The sequence below is a fragment of the Quercus lobata genome, chromosome 3, assembly GCF_001633185.2.
Source record: "Quercus lobata isolate SW786 chromosome 3, ValleyOak3.0 Primary Assembly, whole genome shotgun sequence".
Classification (NCBI taxonomy): Eukaryota; Viridiplantae; Streptophyta; class Magnoliopsida; order Fagales; family Fagaceae; genus Quercus; species Quercus lobata.
This window is the reverse complement of record NC_044906.1, coordinates 4,600,801-4,618,468: the sequence shown is the minus strand read 5'-3', so window position 1 is coordinate 4,618,468 and position 17,668 is coordinate 4,600,801. Positions and strand designations below refer to the sequence as shown.

The 17,668-nt window shown below is 34.0% G+C and overlaps 1 protein-coding gene and 1 long non-coding RNA gene across 3 annotated transcripts; both read right to left on the bottom strand.

Moving 5' to 3' along the window:
* Positions 1-757: 757 nt before the first annotated feature.
* On the bottom strand, positions 758-3,094 carry LOC115978988 (heavy metal-associated isoprenylated plant protein 34). The gene is made up of 3 exons (XM_031100928.1): positions 2,827-3,094; positions 2,574-2,649; positions 758-2,406 (listed from the first exon to the last, which is right to left on the bottom strand). The coding sequence occupies exons 1-3, from the start codon at positions 2,854-2,856 to the stop codon at positions 908-910; spliced, it is 1,605 nt and encodes a 534-aa protein (XP_030956788.1). The 5' UTR covers positions 2,857-3,094; the 3' UTR covers positions 758-907.
* Positions 3,095-10,713: 7,619 nt separating this feature from the next.
* LOC115980070 lies at positions 10,714-16,336 on the bottom strand. 2 transcript variants are annotated; one of them, XR_004089306.1, is made up of 4 exons: positions 15,880-16,336; positions 12,791-13,146; positions 11,132-11,175; positions 10,714-10,943 (listed from the first exon to the last, which is right to left on the bottom strand). It is a non-coding gene; the product is annotated as an uncharacterized LOC115980070 (long non-coding RNA). The 2 variants fall into 2 exon arrangements; XR_004089307.1 differs by lacking the exon at positions 12,791-13,146.
* Between the last annotated feature and the right edge of the window lie 1,332 nt (positions 16,337-17,668).

The window sequence follows — 17,668 nt, the reverse complement described above, 5'->3', positions numbered from 1 at the left end:
ACCTGATTTTTAACCATTAATTGTGTTGGTAATTGTGGAGTGTACTTAGTATGTTACTTTCCTTATGGCATGTAATTATTTATATTGAATCTTACTTAGTGAGATATTACCAAAGATGATCACCTGGTTTTTAACTATTAATTGTGTTGGTAATTGTGAAGTGTACTTAGTATGTTACTTTCCTTATGGCATGTAATTATTTATATTGAATCTTACGTAGTGACATATTACCAAAGATGATCACCTGATTTTTAACCATTACTTGTGTTGGTAATTGTGGAGTTGGGTGTAGCAGTCCTATCTTTAGGCAAGAATCTCAGGAAGTCAATTATTGCTTTCTCTACAGTGTTGACTGAACTCGAGACCCGAGAGTTGTCTATGTGCTCGAGACACCACCATACAGCTTTCTCTAATCTGAAATCTCTATTCATATCTGATAATAAATAATTGATAAATAAATTTATCAAAATTTTCTCTACTCAAAGGGAGGAGTGAAATGCATTGGAAGGTACGAGAGGAGAATAATACAAAATTTATTAGTTTGATTTTATCATTCTAATTAATCATCTCTTCTCTCTTTTGCTAAAGGAGTCTTCAAGTGAAATGTACCAATGAAATCATAAAAGTGCACATCATCTTTATATGTTTCTTATCTTTTTTACACATTATGAAATACTATCCCTTTTGCTTTTTTTGGGCCCAAGGGAAAGAATAATATCACCACACAGATGAATTGAAGTTTTGATGGATCAAAAAGTAATGGAACAAAATTTACTAATTTTAATCATTTCCAAGTAACATAAGCAATGGTACTTTTGCACTTTCGTACCACTATCACCACTACCACCACAAATTACACATACCTAAGATAACAAACCAAAATATAACTTAAAAATCTCTGCTAAATTTACATGATACTGCAACTACCAGTATTCTCATCACTAAACATGTGAGTGTAAGGATCGGACTGCGCAGGGTGCGGCATGGGTGGCCCCGGCATGTAATTAACGCCCGGATGCGGCCGCGCATACATCATCGGTTGATACATGTCATTGCCATTTGCCCTTTGTTGATTCATCATCATCATAGCCATGTATTGTTGTTGATTGTACGGATTGCCTGGCCCCATTCCAGGTCCCATTCCTTGATAATATCCACCGTTCATTGCTGTGGTCGCAGGTAGACCTTGCACCGCAGGATAACCTCCCATTTGGGCCATTGGATAATTACCCATGTTGCCCATTGGACCTCCTTGTCTCATCTGGCCCATTGGATAACTACCCATGTGGCCCATTTGACCTCCTTGGCCCATTTGGCCCATAGGATAATTACCCTTAAGGCCCATTTGGCCCATTTGATCCATTTGCCCTCTTTGGGCCATTTGACCAACATTTCCACCACCACCACCACCACCCCCACCACCTTTGTTTCCCTTGCCATGATTAGTGAAAGCAGCATCAATGTCATGGAAGTTATTTTTCTTTTTGTTACTTTCATGGACCCCATCATTCTTGGCTCCACCTTTCTTGCCTCCATTGCCATTATTGTTTCCACCACCACCACCCTTACTGCCATGATTATTGGAACCCTTGTCAGTACCACTTTCTCTTTTGCTACTACTTCTACCAAATCCTAGCAATCCACCTAGAAACCCACCACCACTTTTGCCACCTTTTTTTTCTCCTCCACCACCTTTGTTTTGCTTACCTCCCTTCTTATTCCCACCACCGCCGCCACCACCACCTTTCTTCCCTCCATTGCCATTCTTACCATCCTTATTTCCACCCATACCACCCTTCACTTCTAAAGGTATATCAATAACACCACCTTTCTTGGCATTTCCACCACCACCACCACCCCATTTATCATTCATGGGAGGCCCATTCATCGTAAAATTAGGCCCATATGGCCCATGGCCTTTACCCATTACAGGCCCCATCTTGTTGTTGGGTAAGTGATGGCCTTGAGCAAACTCATAATCACCATCATCAAACTCCTCATCATCAAATTCATCATCAAATTCATCAAACTCATCATCAAATTCGTCAAACTCATCATCAAATTCATCCTCAGGAAAACTGAACTTGACAGATTTCTGGTCTTTAATGGGCACCTTCAAATCTTTAGCACCTTTCATTTGGTGTTGTGGTTGTTGGCCATGGCCACCCTTTTGGTCCTTCCCACCCTTCTGAGACTTGTTGTCTTTGCCCCCTTTTCCATGCTCAAATTGCATATTCTTGAACTGGTTATTGAGTTGGTTTTGGTTGTAGTTTGAACCTTTTTGAGGTCCCCATAGCTCTGCATGTTTCCCTGACTTCTCCAACTTCTTTATGAGTTTAACTGGATCAACAACTCCTGTCACAGTCACCCTGCCTTGCTCTGCATCTATGTTGGTAGAATGAACTCCTACACAGAAACAAAAGTAACAAGAGCCTAAATAAAAACTATATACACCCAATTAAATTGTACATACATAAAATTACAAAGTCATACTAAAAAATCACATACTAGCATAGAAATTTAAAACATAGAACTTAAATTCTGTACAAAAAATCAGATAATAAAGTACATACCATCCATTTTCTGCAATAGTTTCTTTACTTTCTGCTTACATCCATCACAGTGTATATTCACTCTAAGCACACAAGACTGCAAGGAAAAGCAACCCACAAACAACTTTAAATGACTTACAAAAACCAAATTTTTACAAGGAAAGAAGAAAAAAAAAGAACATATCAATTGAGAAACAGTGGAAGAAATGAACAAAGGGTCCTAAAAGAGCTTCATTTCAGAACATGAAACATGAAAACAGTTAGAATGGTGTACCTGCATCTTCATGACATCTTGTTTATTCATCTTTTTTTCTCACAGAGAGAGAGAGAGAGAGAGAGAGAGAGAGAAGAAGGAAATGGATCTGTAAGGCTGGAACTGTAAGCTGAGAATAGTGAGAATTAACTAAGGGGTGCTATAAAAGAGAGTCTGAGAGTTCAAAGGCGCTTGGTGAGCATTAAACACTTATCTTTAAGCTTTGTCTCTGTGTTTCATGCCAGTCTGTTGTTTTTTGAACTTAAAATATTTTAACAAGCACAAAAGGCGGTTGCTCGAGATACAAGAAATATCTTATAGTATATATAAACAACTGGAAGTGGCTTGTCTAGACATTGCTTTTTGGGTAAAAGTGCTTAACAGCCTAACTTGGCAATATGTAAAGACATAATTACATTTATGGTCCTGTTTGAGACTAGTTTATTTTAATGAAATTAAAAAATTCTTGTTGTAAATCTGATATATAAAATAAAAATTAGTTAAAATAGTATAGTGAAACTCGTATCTAAAAGTGTAATAAAACTTATAAATAATAGTAAAAATAAACTGAATAATAAAATAAGTTAGCAAAAATTATTTTTGCCAAAAGTCCACTATAAATCAATTTATCACTAGCCAAGAGGCGCCACTGCACAAGCTTGTCATCTACCCCATTTTCCATGGGCTTCATTTGCATATGGGCTTATCAACTTTTAAGCTGGATCCAATCTTTAAAAAAAGATTTTGAGGTTAAAATTGTAAATTTAATCTGTTTCCCAGTTTTTAATTTAAACATGTCAGTTTCGTCTCTCAATTTTCAAGATATATTAATTGCGATATCAATTTTTAAATGCACACTTCATAACCATGTTTATTAATGTCATTGTTAGATAATCTCGTTTGACGGAGAAGAGATTTGAACGCAGAAATCGATTTGATTTTAAAAACTTAATAGTTGAAGGACCAAGCTCAACTTTGTCCAAATTAGTAATTTAAAACAAAAAAGTTTTTTTTTGAGGAAGAACAAAAAAGTTGATTTATAAGAAAACATGGTATCTATAAACCTATATACCTAGCTAGTAAAGTTTCTTAATTTTGTACTAAACAGTATAAATCAAATCCATAGAAAATGAGTTAATCAAATCACATCAAAATCTCATGGCAAGAATGAGGCTGTGATAGAGGAACAGAGTTACACATTGTTTATCAAAAAGAGTTACACACTGTTTAATCAATCATTGAACAGAAATGAAAATAAAATAAAGATTTTTTTGACAACGGCTTATTTTGTTGAAAATATTGTAAATAAAGGTAAAAATTAACTGAAAAAGTACAATAAAATCTATAAATAATACCAACAAATACAACGAGACTCATAAATAATAGAAAAAATAAATTAAATAGTAAATTAAATTAGCAAAAATAATTTTTGACATATACAACTAAACCATGAGTTGTATTGTATATCGCTGTGAGACCCCTCCACTCCACCACAATAATTAACTGCTGTGACGTTCATCAAGCACATGAGTTGTATCAGACTTTTTTTTTTAATTTTATTTTTTAGCTAAAACAGAAACCTTGGCCTTTTTTAAGGTTTTATTTATTTATTTATTTTATTTTTTCACAGTATTGAAATACCATGGTCGCATCATTGCTGCAATGATTGTACTCTACTCGGTTTGTGTGTGTGTGATCATCTTACACAAAGATTGCATTTATATTTTAACATTATAGGAAACATGCACTATCGATCTTGGTTCCACTTTTCTATTAAAAATACTCCTTTTAGATCAAAGCCACTTATTTTGTGAAGCAGCTTTTTGGAGGTATGGTATGGATGCAAACTTGACTATATTGGGAGATTGTGGAGAATTGTTATAATGGAAAACAGGTTGATAGTGATATGAATTTGAGAAGAATACTGTGATTTTGTTTAAATGCCCATTATTCCATATCTTAGTTTTTATGCTCAAGTGGTCCTTTTGTTTTTATAGCACCAACTTGACCCTTAAATACTTGCCCTTGACCAATCATTTACTCCCTTTCTAGGCATAAAGAGAGAGAGAGATTTAGAACTACACACTATTTCACAACTTTTTATTACAATTTTAACGTGAGGAGTAAATGTCTATTACTTATATATGGATCTATTATTTTTTCTTCACCACACACTCTTTCACATTACAATTGTGGCAAATAAATTATAATCCTAGATTTTATCTAGCAATAATAAATATTTTTAACTATCTAGGCCATAGTAGATAACAAAGTTAGGTTATTTTCTAAAGTTCTCTCTCTCTCTCTCTCTCTCTCTCTCAGAGCATAGTTCAAACAAATATCTCAAGGCAGGCAAAATTGTCATTTCAGAGACAGTGAGATATTTTTTGTTTATTTATTACTATTATCATTACAGTACGGACACACAGCATCTTAAAACTATTCCAAATGGATCTTATATAGACATGCACTAGAGTCAAAAACACACAGAATTAAAAAGTGTTTGGACCCTTCTTTTGCAACCAAATTATTATTGTTATTTGTTCTTCTTAAAAGCCTCGCCAGTGAAGGAAATGCTGTCATTAAACCCTTCCTTTGCCTGTAAAAGATGCTTGGATGGTGACAAAAAGACCCCCCCTCTACAGGGCACAACCCCTAAAAAAAATCTATCATGCTTATGTGCTTTATTGTGTTTGTGCATGGGTTTGCTCAGAAATTGGCTTTTGCTATCGCCAAACATTGACTAATCAACTTCTTTATTCATTTGCATTTGTTGGAATTATAAGTAAATAGTTATATTGAACTCTTTAATGGTTCAAATTTTGAGGGCTAAAATCCAATTCTTTGGCAGCCATATTAAATTCATCGAACATTCGAATCCTTTAAAGGCAATCTCTAGTGGAGTGATTGTATATTTCACCATTAAAACATGCTCTTTTTGAATTTAAACCAAACCACTTTCATGGTGTTAGAGCTCAAAATGAAGTTTAAGATTTGGATTTATGTTAATCAATGCCTAACTTGGTACAACTAGTCCTCAACACAACACAAGATGTCAAGAACTGTAACTATTTTCATGTAGTATATATATCTAGAGCTACAATTAAGGTAGAGATATTTGCCATTGGGATTGTTGATTAAGTCTGATGATGATTTTACCTGATGTCAGACAGTCAGAGTCAAAGTTTCTAAGGAATATTATCTGCATGGGAATGAAGACACGGTAAATTTTGTCACAGTTAAAGCAGAATTGCATGCCGAAAAAGGATAAATAAAACACTCTGGATAAAACAGAACAATAAAAGTAGATGGAAATTGTTGTCTTCACTCTCTTGAGCACAAACATATAATTTTAGTCCGTAGAAATTTATGCACAAACCTCGGAGGAAGATTCAGATGATATATATATATACATATGGGATTTACTATATATTATTCTTCATGAGAATCACGTGCATAAGCATGCATTTTTTTACAGATTTACTAATTTATTTCTTTGTCCAAAGCTAGTTAAAGTATAGTTACATCTTAAAAAAAAAAATTAAAAATTAAAAATTGTACATAAGCATTTTTTTTATTAAAAAAAAAAATCGCATTTGCTGAATTTTTTTGTTAAAAGTATGTTGAAGTATATTTGTACTTTTAAAAAGTATTAAAAACAATTAAAGATTTTAAAAAATGTAAATAAAAAAAATTAAAAAAAAATAAAAACCTAATCTCAAGCACACACTAAATTAAAGTATAAACTTCAGTAATAAGTCATAACCCATGTCCTAACTTCTAAGATTTTTTTTTTTTTCATGAGAAGTGTTATTTACACCTCATTAGTAGTTGCTTCTACACTACCCTTTTCTCAAACTACTCAACCTATGAAAAAGAACGACATAGAATTCTAAAAAAATATTAGTTGCTTATACACTACCTATACTTATTCAGGCCACTCAACCTGCAGTGAAAAAGAAAAGATAAGGAAGCAACCCAACCAATTAATAGTTTGGAAATGACACTACAACACCAGTATTTGTTGTTGTTGGTGGTGTTGTTGTTTTCAGCATTGTTGTCGTATGTGATTGTGAAAGTAGGGGCTGAAGAAGAGGAATGGTAGAGAAAATATGATAATAATAAATATAAGATCTAATGCTTTGCTTGCTGCTGCTGCGCTACTATTGACTGTCCCCTATGGCTCTTCTTGACTGTCAGTTGTACCTTCTTCAGCCCCACCTCATGATCATGATCATGCAAAGCAACAAGCAAATATTAATTGCTTATTAGGTACATTTTGTTCACACATGTGCAGGTGCATGCGCAATTTCACTTGTACTTTGCCATGTTCCTCTGTGTCTACTTATTCTTTATTTTACATTGATATGATCTAACTAAGTTCATCTTGCTCCTAAAAGACTCCTTCACATGTACATAACAAAAATAAATTGAAATAAGATTTCCTTTTTTTTTTTTTTTTGTTAATAATGTTAGATATTTACATAAAGAGAAGTGCTACGTTTACAATATTTTCCCAATAAATCTTAGTTGGTAGGTTGTTACGAGTTTTTAATTTGAATCTACCATTGAAATTACTTTGTTGCCCACTAGAAATAGCAAGTAACAACTTGTTAATTAAGATTTGTTGTAAAAATATTGTGGACATGACATTTTTATTACATAAAAAATAGTATAAGAATAAAAGGATAGGGAGTGTTCACAAGACAGTTAGGTTTAGGTTTAAGCCGATTCATCTTTTGGGTTTAAAAATAGTACACAAAGTGAAATAGCGGCAACATGGAAAGCTAGTAGTGGGAAAAGCTCAATAGTCAAGTTTCAATATGGAAAATCTGATACTCGACCCAATAAAATCAGGTGTTATTTGTTTTGATTCGTTACTAACCAATAACCATCACAAATGTCAAAATCGATTGAACCTATCGACTATGGTTACACGGGTGAGTTGGGTCCTTTAGGCGTTTAATCACACCTCTAAGTAGAATCACTGTGGTTCAGCCATAAAACATATGTCCACAATTCCAAAAATCAAAAAACTAAATCCTTTGTTTACTTAGTTAATAACATGTTAGAATGGATGCTATATTTGGACAGGACAAGGTTTGTCTCCGACTACAAATTAATTTCACATTTTGGATTAGTATTACAAATTGATAATATTGATTTATTCAAATCTAGAAATTACTCATGTTAATATGGAAAGTGATTACTTTCCATTATTCTCTCTCAAGATGTGTACGAAATCTTTGATGAAGAGCACGACTTCATTTCAAATTCAAAACATTAAAAAAATTGTCCTCCTAACAATTACAACAACGCCTTTACAATAGCAATCCCTCCATGAAAAATCCACAGGAATTACTTCCCTCAAGATGTCACTATAGCAATAGTGCAATGAACTCTTTTGTTAAGACGCAAGACTTAATGAGCATTAAAATTTCCATTGAATATATGAAAAATAAAATAAGGATGTAGATAATGAAAAGGATCAATAGTGCAATCCATGTTTTACTAATGTTAATATTACTTTCCATCAAATAAAAGGATCAATGTAAGGTAGCTCCTTCATAGTTTTTAATACTAACATTTTCTCTAGTTTCCAAATTCATGGCCTAGTTCTTAAGGTCTTCACATGGATTGGTCTTGAGTGGTTTAAGCGGTGCTAAGGTCATGTTAGGTCTTAACCCACTTGAGGGAAAAATTATCTTATGTGTCTGTCTTATGGAGCGTGCCTCTCACAGACATGTGACATGCTCATAGGTGGCATGTTCCATAGGACAGATACACAAGATTCTAGCTCCATTTGAGGGGGCACCATATGCTTGTGAGAGGTACATAGGACAGATACACAAGATTCTAGCTCCATTTGAGGGGGCACCATATGCTTGTGAGAGGTACGCTCCATGTGACAGACACACAAGATATCAGCTCCATTTGAGGGAGCACTCACATGTCTGTGGAAGGTATGCTCCATAATACGGACACACAAGATACCAACTTTACTTGAGGGAACACCCACATACTTGCGAGAGGTACGCTCCATAAGACGGATACACAAATATCAACTCCACTTGAAGGGCACCCACACGTTTGTGAGAGACCCACTCCATAGGACGGGTACCCAAGATACCAACTCCACATGAGAAGCCTTTTACAGCTCCCTCATTCATTCAAGCCCGTGAAACATTGATTTCAGACACAGGTTACTTACTAGGCTCACGCTCATGTAGGGTCACCACTGCTAGTCCCCTCTCACTCTTCTTTATTAAGGAGAAAAGACAAGAGTGAAAGACAAAATATGCTGAAAATTTTCATTCTCTTCTATACATTAGTTTAGAATCAATGAGGTAAAAATAAAATACAGGAGGGTCACAACAATGGTGGAGTGACTGGAGTGAGATGTAAAATCATGTTTTATTATTGTCTGTCAAAGAGTTGCTGCATATTGAAGTCTGAAAATTGGGTGGTGACTTTTGTTCACAAATCACAGGCACAGGAACAGCTGGTCTTAAAGGACTGAACGAGCTCAGTTGGGTCCCCACTCAAAGGGTCATGTATCCTCTAAATTGAGGGACAATCACACAAAGGCTGAAGGACCAGTCTTTCATAAACTAAACTTGGTCAAGCAAAGATAAGAGTTGGGACCCCAACATTAAGGTCAGGGAGACCCTAGCTGCTATTATAATAAGCTCAGGACACAGGCTCCTTTATGTTGGATGGGATGGTTGTTGGTGACAGCTAAAGTGAATTATTAGATTGTTAATGTTAGGGGACAAAAAATGGTCCAACCTTGTTAGCATACACTGCTACTACCATGAAGCCTATTGCAACATACATACATACATATATATATATATATATATTTTTTTTTTTTTTTTTCTATTCATTTTTCTATTTGTCTTTCATTGAGTTGGACTGGCAATCTTCCTCGTAGCAGTGAAAGTGAGCTAGATAATCACCATGCCAATAAAAAAAATGCTGGTACTACAGTAGTAACATGAAAATCGAGGTGATTACTTTTCATCTGTAAAGAACTAACTCAGCAAGATTCAAATCCTCAGCAATAAGTGTAGTCAGTGATTCTTTTGCACTTTTGGACACTATATAAGACTGGAGACCACACTTTTGTTCCCTTTTCCCATGGCACCCACAATTTTCACATCCACTTTTGGACATTCCAAGCCACTTTTCCCCGTTACTTGTGTAGCAAATATTCCCTCCCGGCCTCCCCCTTAACAAGCTCTAGAGAGAGAGAGAGAGAGAGGTATCGTGATTCATGATATAGTTTAATTAGTGTAGTTAAGGATATTAGCTTTATTATTTGTGAGGTTATTTATAACCATCCATCCTAACAATAGGCATTTGTAATATGCAGAAATTACAAAATTTTATAATCAACATCCTATTTCAAGATTAAGTTGCAATATCCACTCCATCATCCAAATTGGAAATGAGTTACATTTGTAAATAAAATATTATCTAATTAAGGTACTAATTACAAAATTATGCACATTACAAATATCCTAAAAGTTTAGGATGGATAACCATCCACTAATCTATTAATTTATGGATTGATTTCGATGGTACAGTGTGAATTGCAAATTAATTTTGAATTAGGATGTTGATTGCAGAATTTTATCGTTTAGATACACAATGCAAACATCCCCCATTGTTAAAGTTGAATAATTGTAATTAACTCTTATTATTATTACATGATGAAAATTTCCTCCTCCTAATTACCCTAAACAAAAATACATATTAAAGATAAAATCTTCCCTAAACAAAATGCAATTTAAACAGAAAGGTGTAAACTTTTCCTGCTATTAGAATAAAAAACCTCTATAAAAGGGTAGTAAAAGAAAGATTTCTTTTTATTTTTCTTTTTTCTGGTATGTAACTCACCCAATGTTAAGAAAACTGTATCAGATTTTCAAAGAGATAAACCAAGGAAAGATTCTGTAAATTCCATACAGAGAGAACTTGATCTCCAACTATGGACAACTTCTTACATGAGCAGTTATAGCTGTTTACCAAATTGGGACTGTGCTTCAAAAGCTGTATGAGTGATAACAACCCATGAGTCCTGTGGATTTTTCACCAGTGCAAAGAAATTGGTAATTTCCTATCTTAGGATGATGCTGAAAAGTGAAAACAGAAATAACATTACATGAGGCAAAGATATTTCTTGGGTAAAAAAGAGAAAACTAGAACATGTGAAAGGTGATTTTTTTTAACTTTTAAAGAGGGGGGGGGGGGTGAACAGAGAAGAATATTAAAGACAGGTCATCAAAATCCAATATAAACAAAAACATTTCTGAATTCTTACCTTTACTAATTTTATTTTTTTTGCTCCTGGGCTGGCCACTTACACTGAAAATGCAAAAACTACTGTTCAACATTGGAAGAGAGAGAAATTCAAACCAAAACAAAACCAAGTGGAGCTATTTGCAACAAAACTAAACTCAAGCAGCTTAACTTTGGAAAATTATCATAGAACAGTTCTAATGAAATATTAGATACTAAAGAAAGATCATTATAGTTTTTTCCTTTAATTATTTTCCACCTTTAAGTCTTGCATCAGAAAATATTCCCTAGTAAAAAATAAAAAACCTCAGCCAACTTATTGAACAAGCTGGTTTAAGGACTACAGGAACATATTCCAGATTACATCACGTTCTGTGCAAAGCATGAAAGCAAAGTCCCAAAAAATAATAATTACATTTGCCTAGTACATGCTTGGATGCTCCTTTCCATGACATAATTTGTATTGCAATTAAGACGGCCATGACTGGAATAATGTTTATCAGATCTACACAAGATTTTCTTGATTTCCATTCATATATCACCTACTATTGTCCTTTCCCTGGTATTGTCAATAACTAGGATGCACAAGATGTACTAGTAGGGCAACTGAAGGCCCAATTGAGTTTCTGGACCAGACACCTGTATCTCAATAAGCAGCTGCTACTACAGCAAGCATTTTCACACCAGACAGACCCAGTTGGTTAAATCATCAACAGACTAAGCGATGGGTTGCTTCAATTAAACCAATTCCAAGACTGAACCTTAAACTATCTGAGATGTTCTTGAAATTTATCACTTCAACAACCAAGTACTTACTTTTCATAAGTAAAAAGGTTACATTAATAACAAAAAATCGAGTCACCCAAGTATACAGGAAGTATACGACTGGGGACCATACAATCAAACATTGAAATTACATAGATCTATCAAATCGGAAATCAAACAAAGACAATGACTCCATAAAATAGACATCCAATCCAACAAAGTTCAAAAAAAAAAAATAATAATAATAATAATAATAATGATCAGGAATAGTTCTCTCTGTAGTTATTCACTTATTCCTCTCTCTATAGAGACACCACATCAAGCAATGGGGGTAGCCATCCCCATTCCTATGACGCCCAACTTTGACAACCAAGTACTTTTTTTGACCTTGCCCATAATTGCCAACTGATAGCACTACTGATATCCTTTACAGCATCATCTTGGACCTAGACTAGTTCCTAGATAAAATAGTTTGCATTATTACCAGTATGCATTAAATTCTTAACTCATTTTCCACAAAAAAGACCCATCTAGTCAGCTGTACAGTCTACCCAATGGTCAGATCCTTCATTGGATTCTTGCATTCCTATCTAAGTAGTTCATGGACCAACAGAACATAGACATCAAGGAATCCAAGAAATACATGGACCAACCATTCATCTTTACTTCTACCTAAAAGAAAAAGAAGCTATTCTCTGATTTTGCAGGGCCAACAAAGAGAAGCATACTCATCACCAATTAAAAACAGGTCAAAGAGCCCACCACACTGGCCCAATTAGAAACCATACTGAATAGTGAATAGCATATTATTTACCATAGCTAATCACCTTTTCTCCAGGAATTTTATTTCAAAAAAGGAAGAATGAAAAAAAATCAGTCATCATTTATATGTGTATGACGAACCCTTTACCAATACCTTATATTTACTCTCACTTGAAAATGGCCCTCATTATTCTTCTCCAGGACAGCTTGAGTTATCTGAGCATGAGGAAACATGGTTGGCAAAGGCTGATTAGGTTGCACAGCAGTTGAGAGAGGTGGCAAGCCATGTTTCCTCAAAGATAACAAGTGGGAAGATGTCTTCTCTTGGTAAGGGCTTCTATAGGTTATTCATTTCAAAGAAGCCTAAATCAATGCCAGTTCCTGAAGGCTGATAGAAATTCCAGCTTAGAGCTTTCTGGAAAGGGATTTTCCTATGCATATATATTTCAAGGTATACTGAAGTGAACGTGCAGTTGGCCAATTCAGTGGCAAAGTAAAAATATGGTGATACTGCCATCAAAAGCAAGGGGGAAGGAGGAATGAAAAAAATGTCAGTCATCATTTATATAAGTATGATGAACTAAAAGATCCCAGATGTAAATAAATGAGGAAAAGAAATATAACAAGAAATCAACAAAACTCAAAATTTAAGTCAATACACTGCAGTTAAATTGTCCAGCCACAACTAAAAAAATGAATGTATATTTATTTGTAGTCTTCAAAAGTTCAATTATTCTTCAAACTAACCAACTTCTATCAAGATAGCGATTGACAGCAGGAAGCAAATATGCAGTTAAAGTTCATACTCAACAATTTAAATTTCAAAAATCAACTCAAATTACTCACTTGTAGCCCCAAAAAATTTACATATATATCATTCTTTCAAACCAATCACAGATATTCTAATTCATAATCATCAGCCATTTAAAATTGCACAGCAGAACCTCAAACTAACCATAGAGAACAGTAAAAAATGTTAAATAGACAAATGGTCAAATTCCAAAATCCAATGGATCATCAATTTGAAAGTCATTAAATTACCTTGGACACCAATTGATTTGGGAAAAAAAAAAAAACCTAAAAAGTAATGTTATCACAGAACAATGCAAAGAAAATAGTTTCAAATAAAAATGTTTCTAAAGATTTCCTAACCAGAGTGGGAAATGCTAAGGAAGAAAAAGAAGCAGACACTTGACCTTCAAAATAAATGAAAAAATTCATATAAGAGTTTGCACGCAGAAAACGTTTCAATAGGACTTCAAAGATAGCCACTTCTTATCAAGAAATTGGTAGGGTATCTACACAACTTATATCTTTCTATGACTATAAGAATCTAAACTGATGTTTCATTACCAGAAAGCTAAACTGTATGAACTTTAATGATCTCTACCTAACTTTCAGTTCTTTCAATTTCCCATCTCATCCCGTAGTTAGCTTCATCTTAATTCTGGATTGTAAAATGAGCTAAAGAATTATCTCCCAACAGTAGTCCCCCTGCAACCTAAACTCTTTTTTCTTTTTCTTTTTTCTTCCATGTCCACTTATTCAATAGAAATAAGTATGCCGCACTCAAAATTTTGAAACAAACTCTTTAGGATAGCAACCAAGAATAACACAAATGTATTATGCATGGGAGAAAAATGCATGCCAGAGGAGTAAGCAAGATGCTAAATGACCCATCTTTGGCCAATGATAATATTTTGTATCAATTATATTCTCATAAGTATCTCTATCTCCCAATATAGTTTGACGAAACATCCTAAACCATTAAATTCACTTAGTAGTAGCCAGGTTCTGTCAACCAATTAACCTGATTTTTTTATAAGTGGAAAAAAATTGATTAGAATAGAGGAGATACCTCATGTACACAGGATGTGCACACAATATTCTCCTAAAATACTACATTATCATAGAATTATATTTGCAAAGAACCAACTAACCTGATTATAAATGAATAATAAAAAATTCTAAAGTAACATAAATGGACAAGCCATATAGGAAATGAGAATGATCTTTACCTGACTAATCTTGTTCTAAGCTCACTTGAAATAGCAACATTGGCAGACTAACAGTCATTGAATTTTGGCCTGTCTAATAGCTCTCCAATTACCCAAAAGAGTATATATGGATCACCTAGACACACTAAACCATGATTTCTATCAATTCAAAATTCAAAAGGCATTAACCTCTATATTTTGATAGGTAAGAATAATTTTGTTAAAATGAGACTACTTCGTGAAAAGAGACACAAAGTAGCCTAAAGAATTACAAATGGAAAAAGGAAATAACCTCTATGACACAATCAAATGTGAATATATCATTTTTTTTTTTATCCCCCAAGGATTTGTTTGCTTCTTCCAACAAACCAGAACAATGGCCTCAAAGAATTTTTCATGCTCCTTCGAAAAAAATGGTGCAAGTTAGAAATTACATCCAATTTATATGCATGCTATTACAAAAGTAGTAAACCATAATTCTATTCGTTTCTTCCCTAAATTTCTAATTGGTATTGGACGTCTATCAAAGAGCATTGCAAATCTGTCCCCCTCCCAATTGAAAAAAGAAAAAAAAAAAAAAAATACCATGCACCAGTTATTGTTCTAGAAATCTAGCAACTCTGCAATAGACTAGCAACTCAACAAGTTTGCATTTATGAATAGCCCCCAACTTTTAAGAGAAATTATCTCATTTTATGCTTCTTTCTAAACACCCTAAAAATTGGTGTAATCGGTACACACCCATCAAAAAATAAATAAATAAAACACTTTCTTTTTTAAGAAGTTCAGAATTTCAGCCACAGATTGTTACCTGAGATTGAACCTAGGCAATGAGTGGGAATAAATGACAACAATCCCAATTCCATTGTTTAGTTGCTCTATAAACCAATTAAAGCATACCCAATAAAAGACATAAAATTAAATTACCAAATAAATTCAAGTTCTTAATTACATAATAACCAATCCTAATCTTTTCCAACCACCAAACCCACAAAAAACCCAGCAACTCTTCACTTAGTAAACACACTTTACAATACACACGAATGAAATCCCTTGTATCCAAACAAACAAAGAACAGCTCAATAGCTACATTGAAACCAAACCAAACACTCACATTAAAGTGACCAACCATTTCATCAATGCACCTAAAATTTCTCATTACACAAAAACTACAAAGCACAAAAGTACAAGACATACACAAAGGCACAACATAAAGAAGCAAACTTGAAGAAAAAAGAGCATGCACCTGACATCAACAAGAGGATTAAAAGTGAGAGAAACCGAATGGGGAATCCGGGTCATTGTCATTCTCATCCACCACGACCCTTATGGTATTTTTGTGCAAGTTTTACGTGACTGTAGATCTTCTCGGTTATTGCAGTCAGATACAGGTATGGTGGCATTGGTGGCGTAGGATAAGAGGGGTTGGTGGTGGAGGCGGAGGTGGGTGGTGGTGGTGGTGGTGGTGTTGGACACGGTGGAGGATGAGAAAAGGTGTGACCTTTGTGGGGTTGATGCTAAATAAGAAGAAGAAAAGGGTGCTGTTGTAGAGAAAGAAGAATAGGGAGTTGGGTTATGTGAAGGAGAGAGACACAGAGAGGGAGGTGGGTTTTGATCTTTGTTGGTTTTGATGACGGTGGGTTGGTACTGGTAATGATAGTTTCTTCTTCTTTAGAATGAAGTGACTTCTCTTTTTCTTGTATCAAAAAAAGAGAAGAAGTGACCTGTGAGCTAATCTAACCAAAATAAAGAAAATAGAATTTAGAAGTAGCAATTAGAGAGTTTGTGTTTAGTTAATTTTACAATTGGTAATTTGAGTAGGGAAAATTTGGGTAGACACTCGTTTTTGTAGATTTTGTATATATTCTCTTTCAAATCATGTTTTGAAATTGCACATTTCATCACTTCGATTGAAATCGTATTCTCAAGAGTGTCCAATAACAAATGTATAATAATCATTACTCATTTGAGAATGTGTTTGTGTTTATACCTTTTTATGGGATGGTTGAAATTCAAAACTCATAAGTGGGAGCTATATATGTGTGAATAACAATAGTACTAACTTATAATTTCCAAAAGATAAAAAGAAGCTTTGAATTGGTTTTGGAAGTGGGCTCTTTTTTAACCTGAAGTGTCCATTTCCTGTTTTCTATTTACGGTTCAAGATATCAATTGATTTTTATTACAAGTCAAAAGTCTTATAATTCTATTGGTATTTTAAATAATTTCTAATGGAAACTTCCAAGGTTCAAATCTCATCTTTTTTATTATTGTAACTAGCAAATTATCATAAAAGAATATAATTTTTTTTAGTGTAAATGATATTTGAATCTAGGTTTCTTTTCGAATACATTAGACTATAAATTAGGCCAACTGAAACCCACGTGGAATAGGAGACCATACAAATTTAAAATAATCTTAATGATTTTGAATGAGTTTGAGTTTTTAGATTGAATATCATTAGTGTAATAGTCAATTTCTTAAAAGATTATGGCGATACAAGCCTTGAACGTCAAGAGTTGAGACTTGAGACTATACCACTCAAACTTGGGGATTGGGGGTTTAGATAAGATGATCATAAAAATAGTAAACACCTTCACTCTTCCTGAATTTAGTATAGTTTTGAGTTTTTAATTTCCTTTTTATTTCAATTCAATTCACAATTAGCAAAATCCTAAAACCCCATATCCATCCAACTTTTTTTTCTTCTATTTTTTTGATAAACGGTCAAATAAAACAAGAGGAGAAACAAATAGTCGAAAACTTTAGGGCCTGTTTGGTTTGGTGCTAACTCAATTTTCATATCTCAACACTCAAATCTCATCACTGAAATTCATTACTCAATTCTATTATCTCTAACTCAATTTTCCCATAACTTTATTGGTAGTGTGTTTGGCTAGAAATTCTTAGTGGTATTTCAATTCAAAAACTCAATTTTAAGTAAAGTTATGGGACCCATAAAAATTAATGCTCAACAAAATGCATCCTCTCCACTTCACATCTTCATCTCTTTAAACAAAACCCAACGGCTACAA

What these genes read in the sequence shown, in the direction of transcription:
- LOC115978988 (XM_031100928.1), bottom strand. Translation starts at nt 2,856, where the DNA reads ATGAATAAACAAGATGTCATGAAGATGCAG. An exon ending in AAGATGTCATGAAGATGCAG is followed by an intron (nt 2,650 to 2,826) that starts GTACACCATTCT and finishes TTTTCCTTGCAG; the next exon opens with TCTTGTGTGCTTAGAGTGAA. An exon ending in ACTATTGCAGAAAATGGATG is followed by an intron (nt 2,407 to 2,573) that starts GTATGTACTTTA and finishes GTTTCTGTGTAG; the next exon opens with GAGTTCATTCTACCAACATA.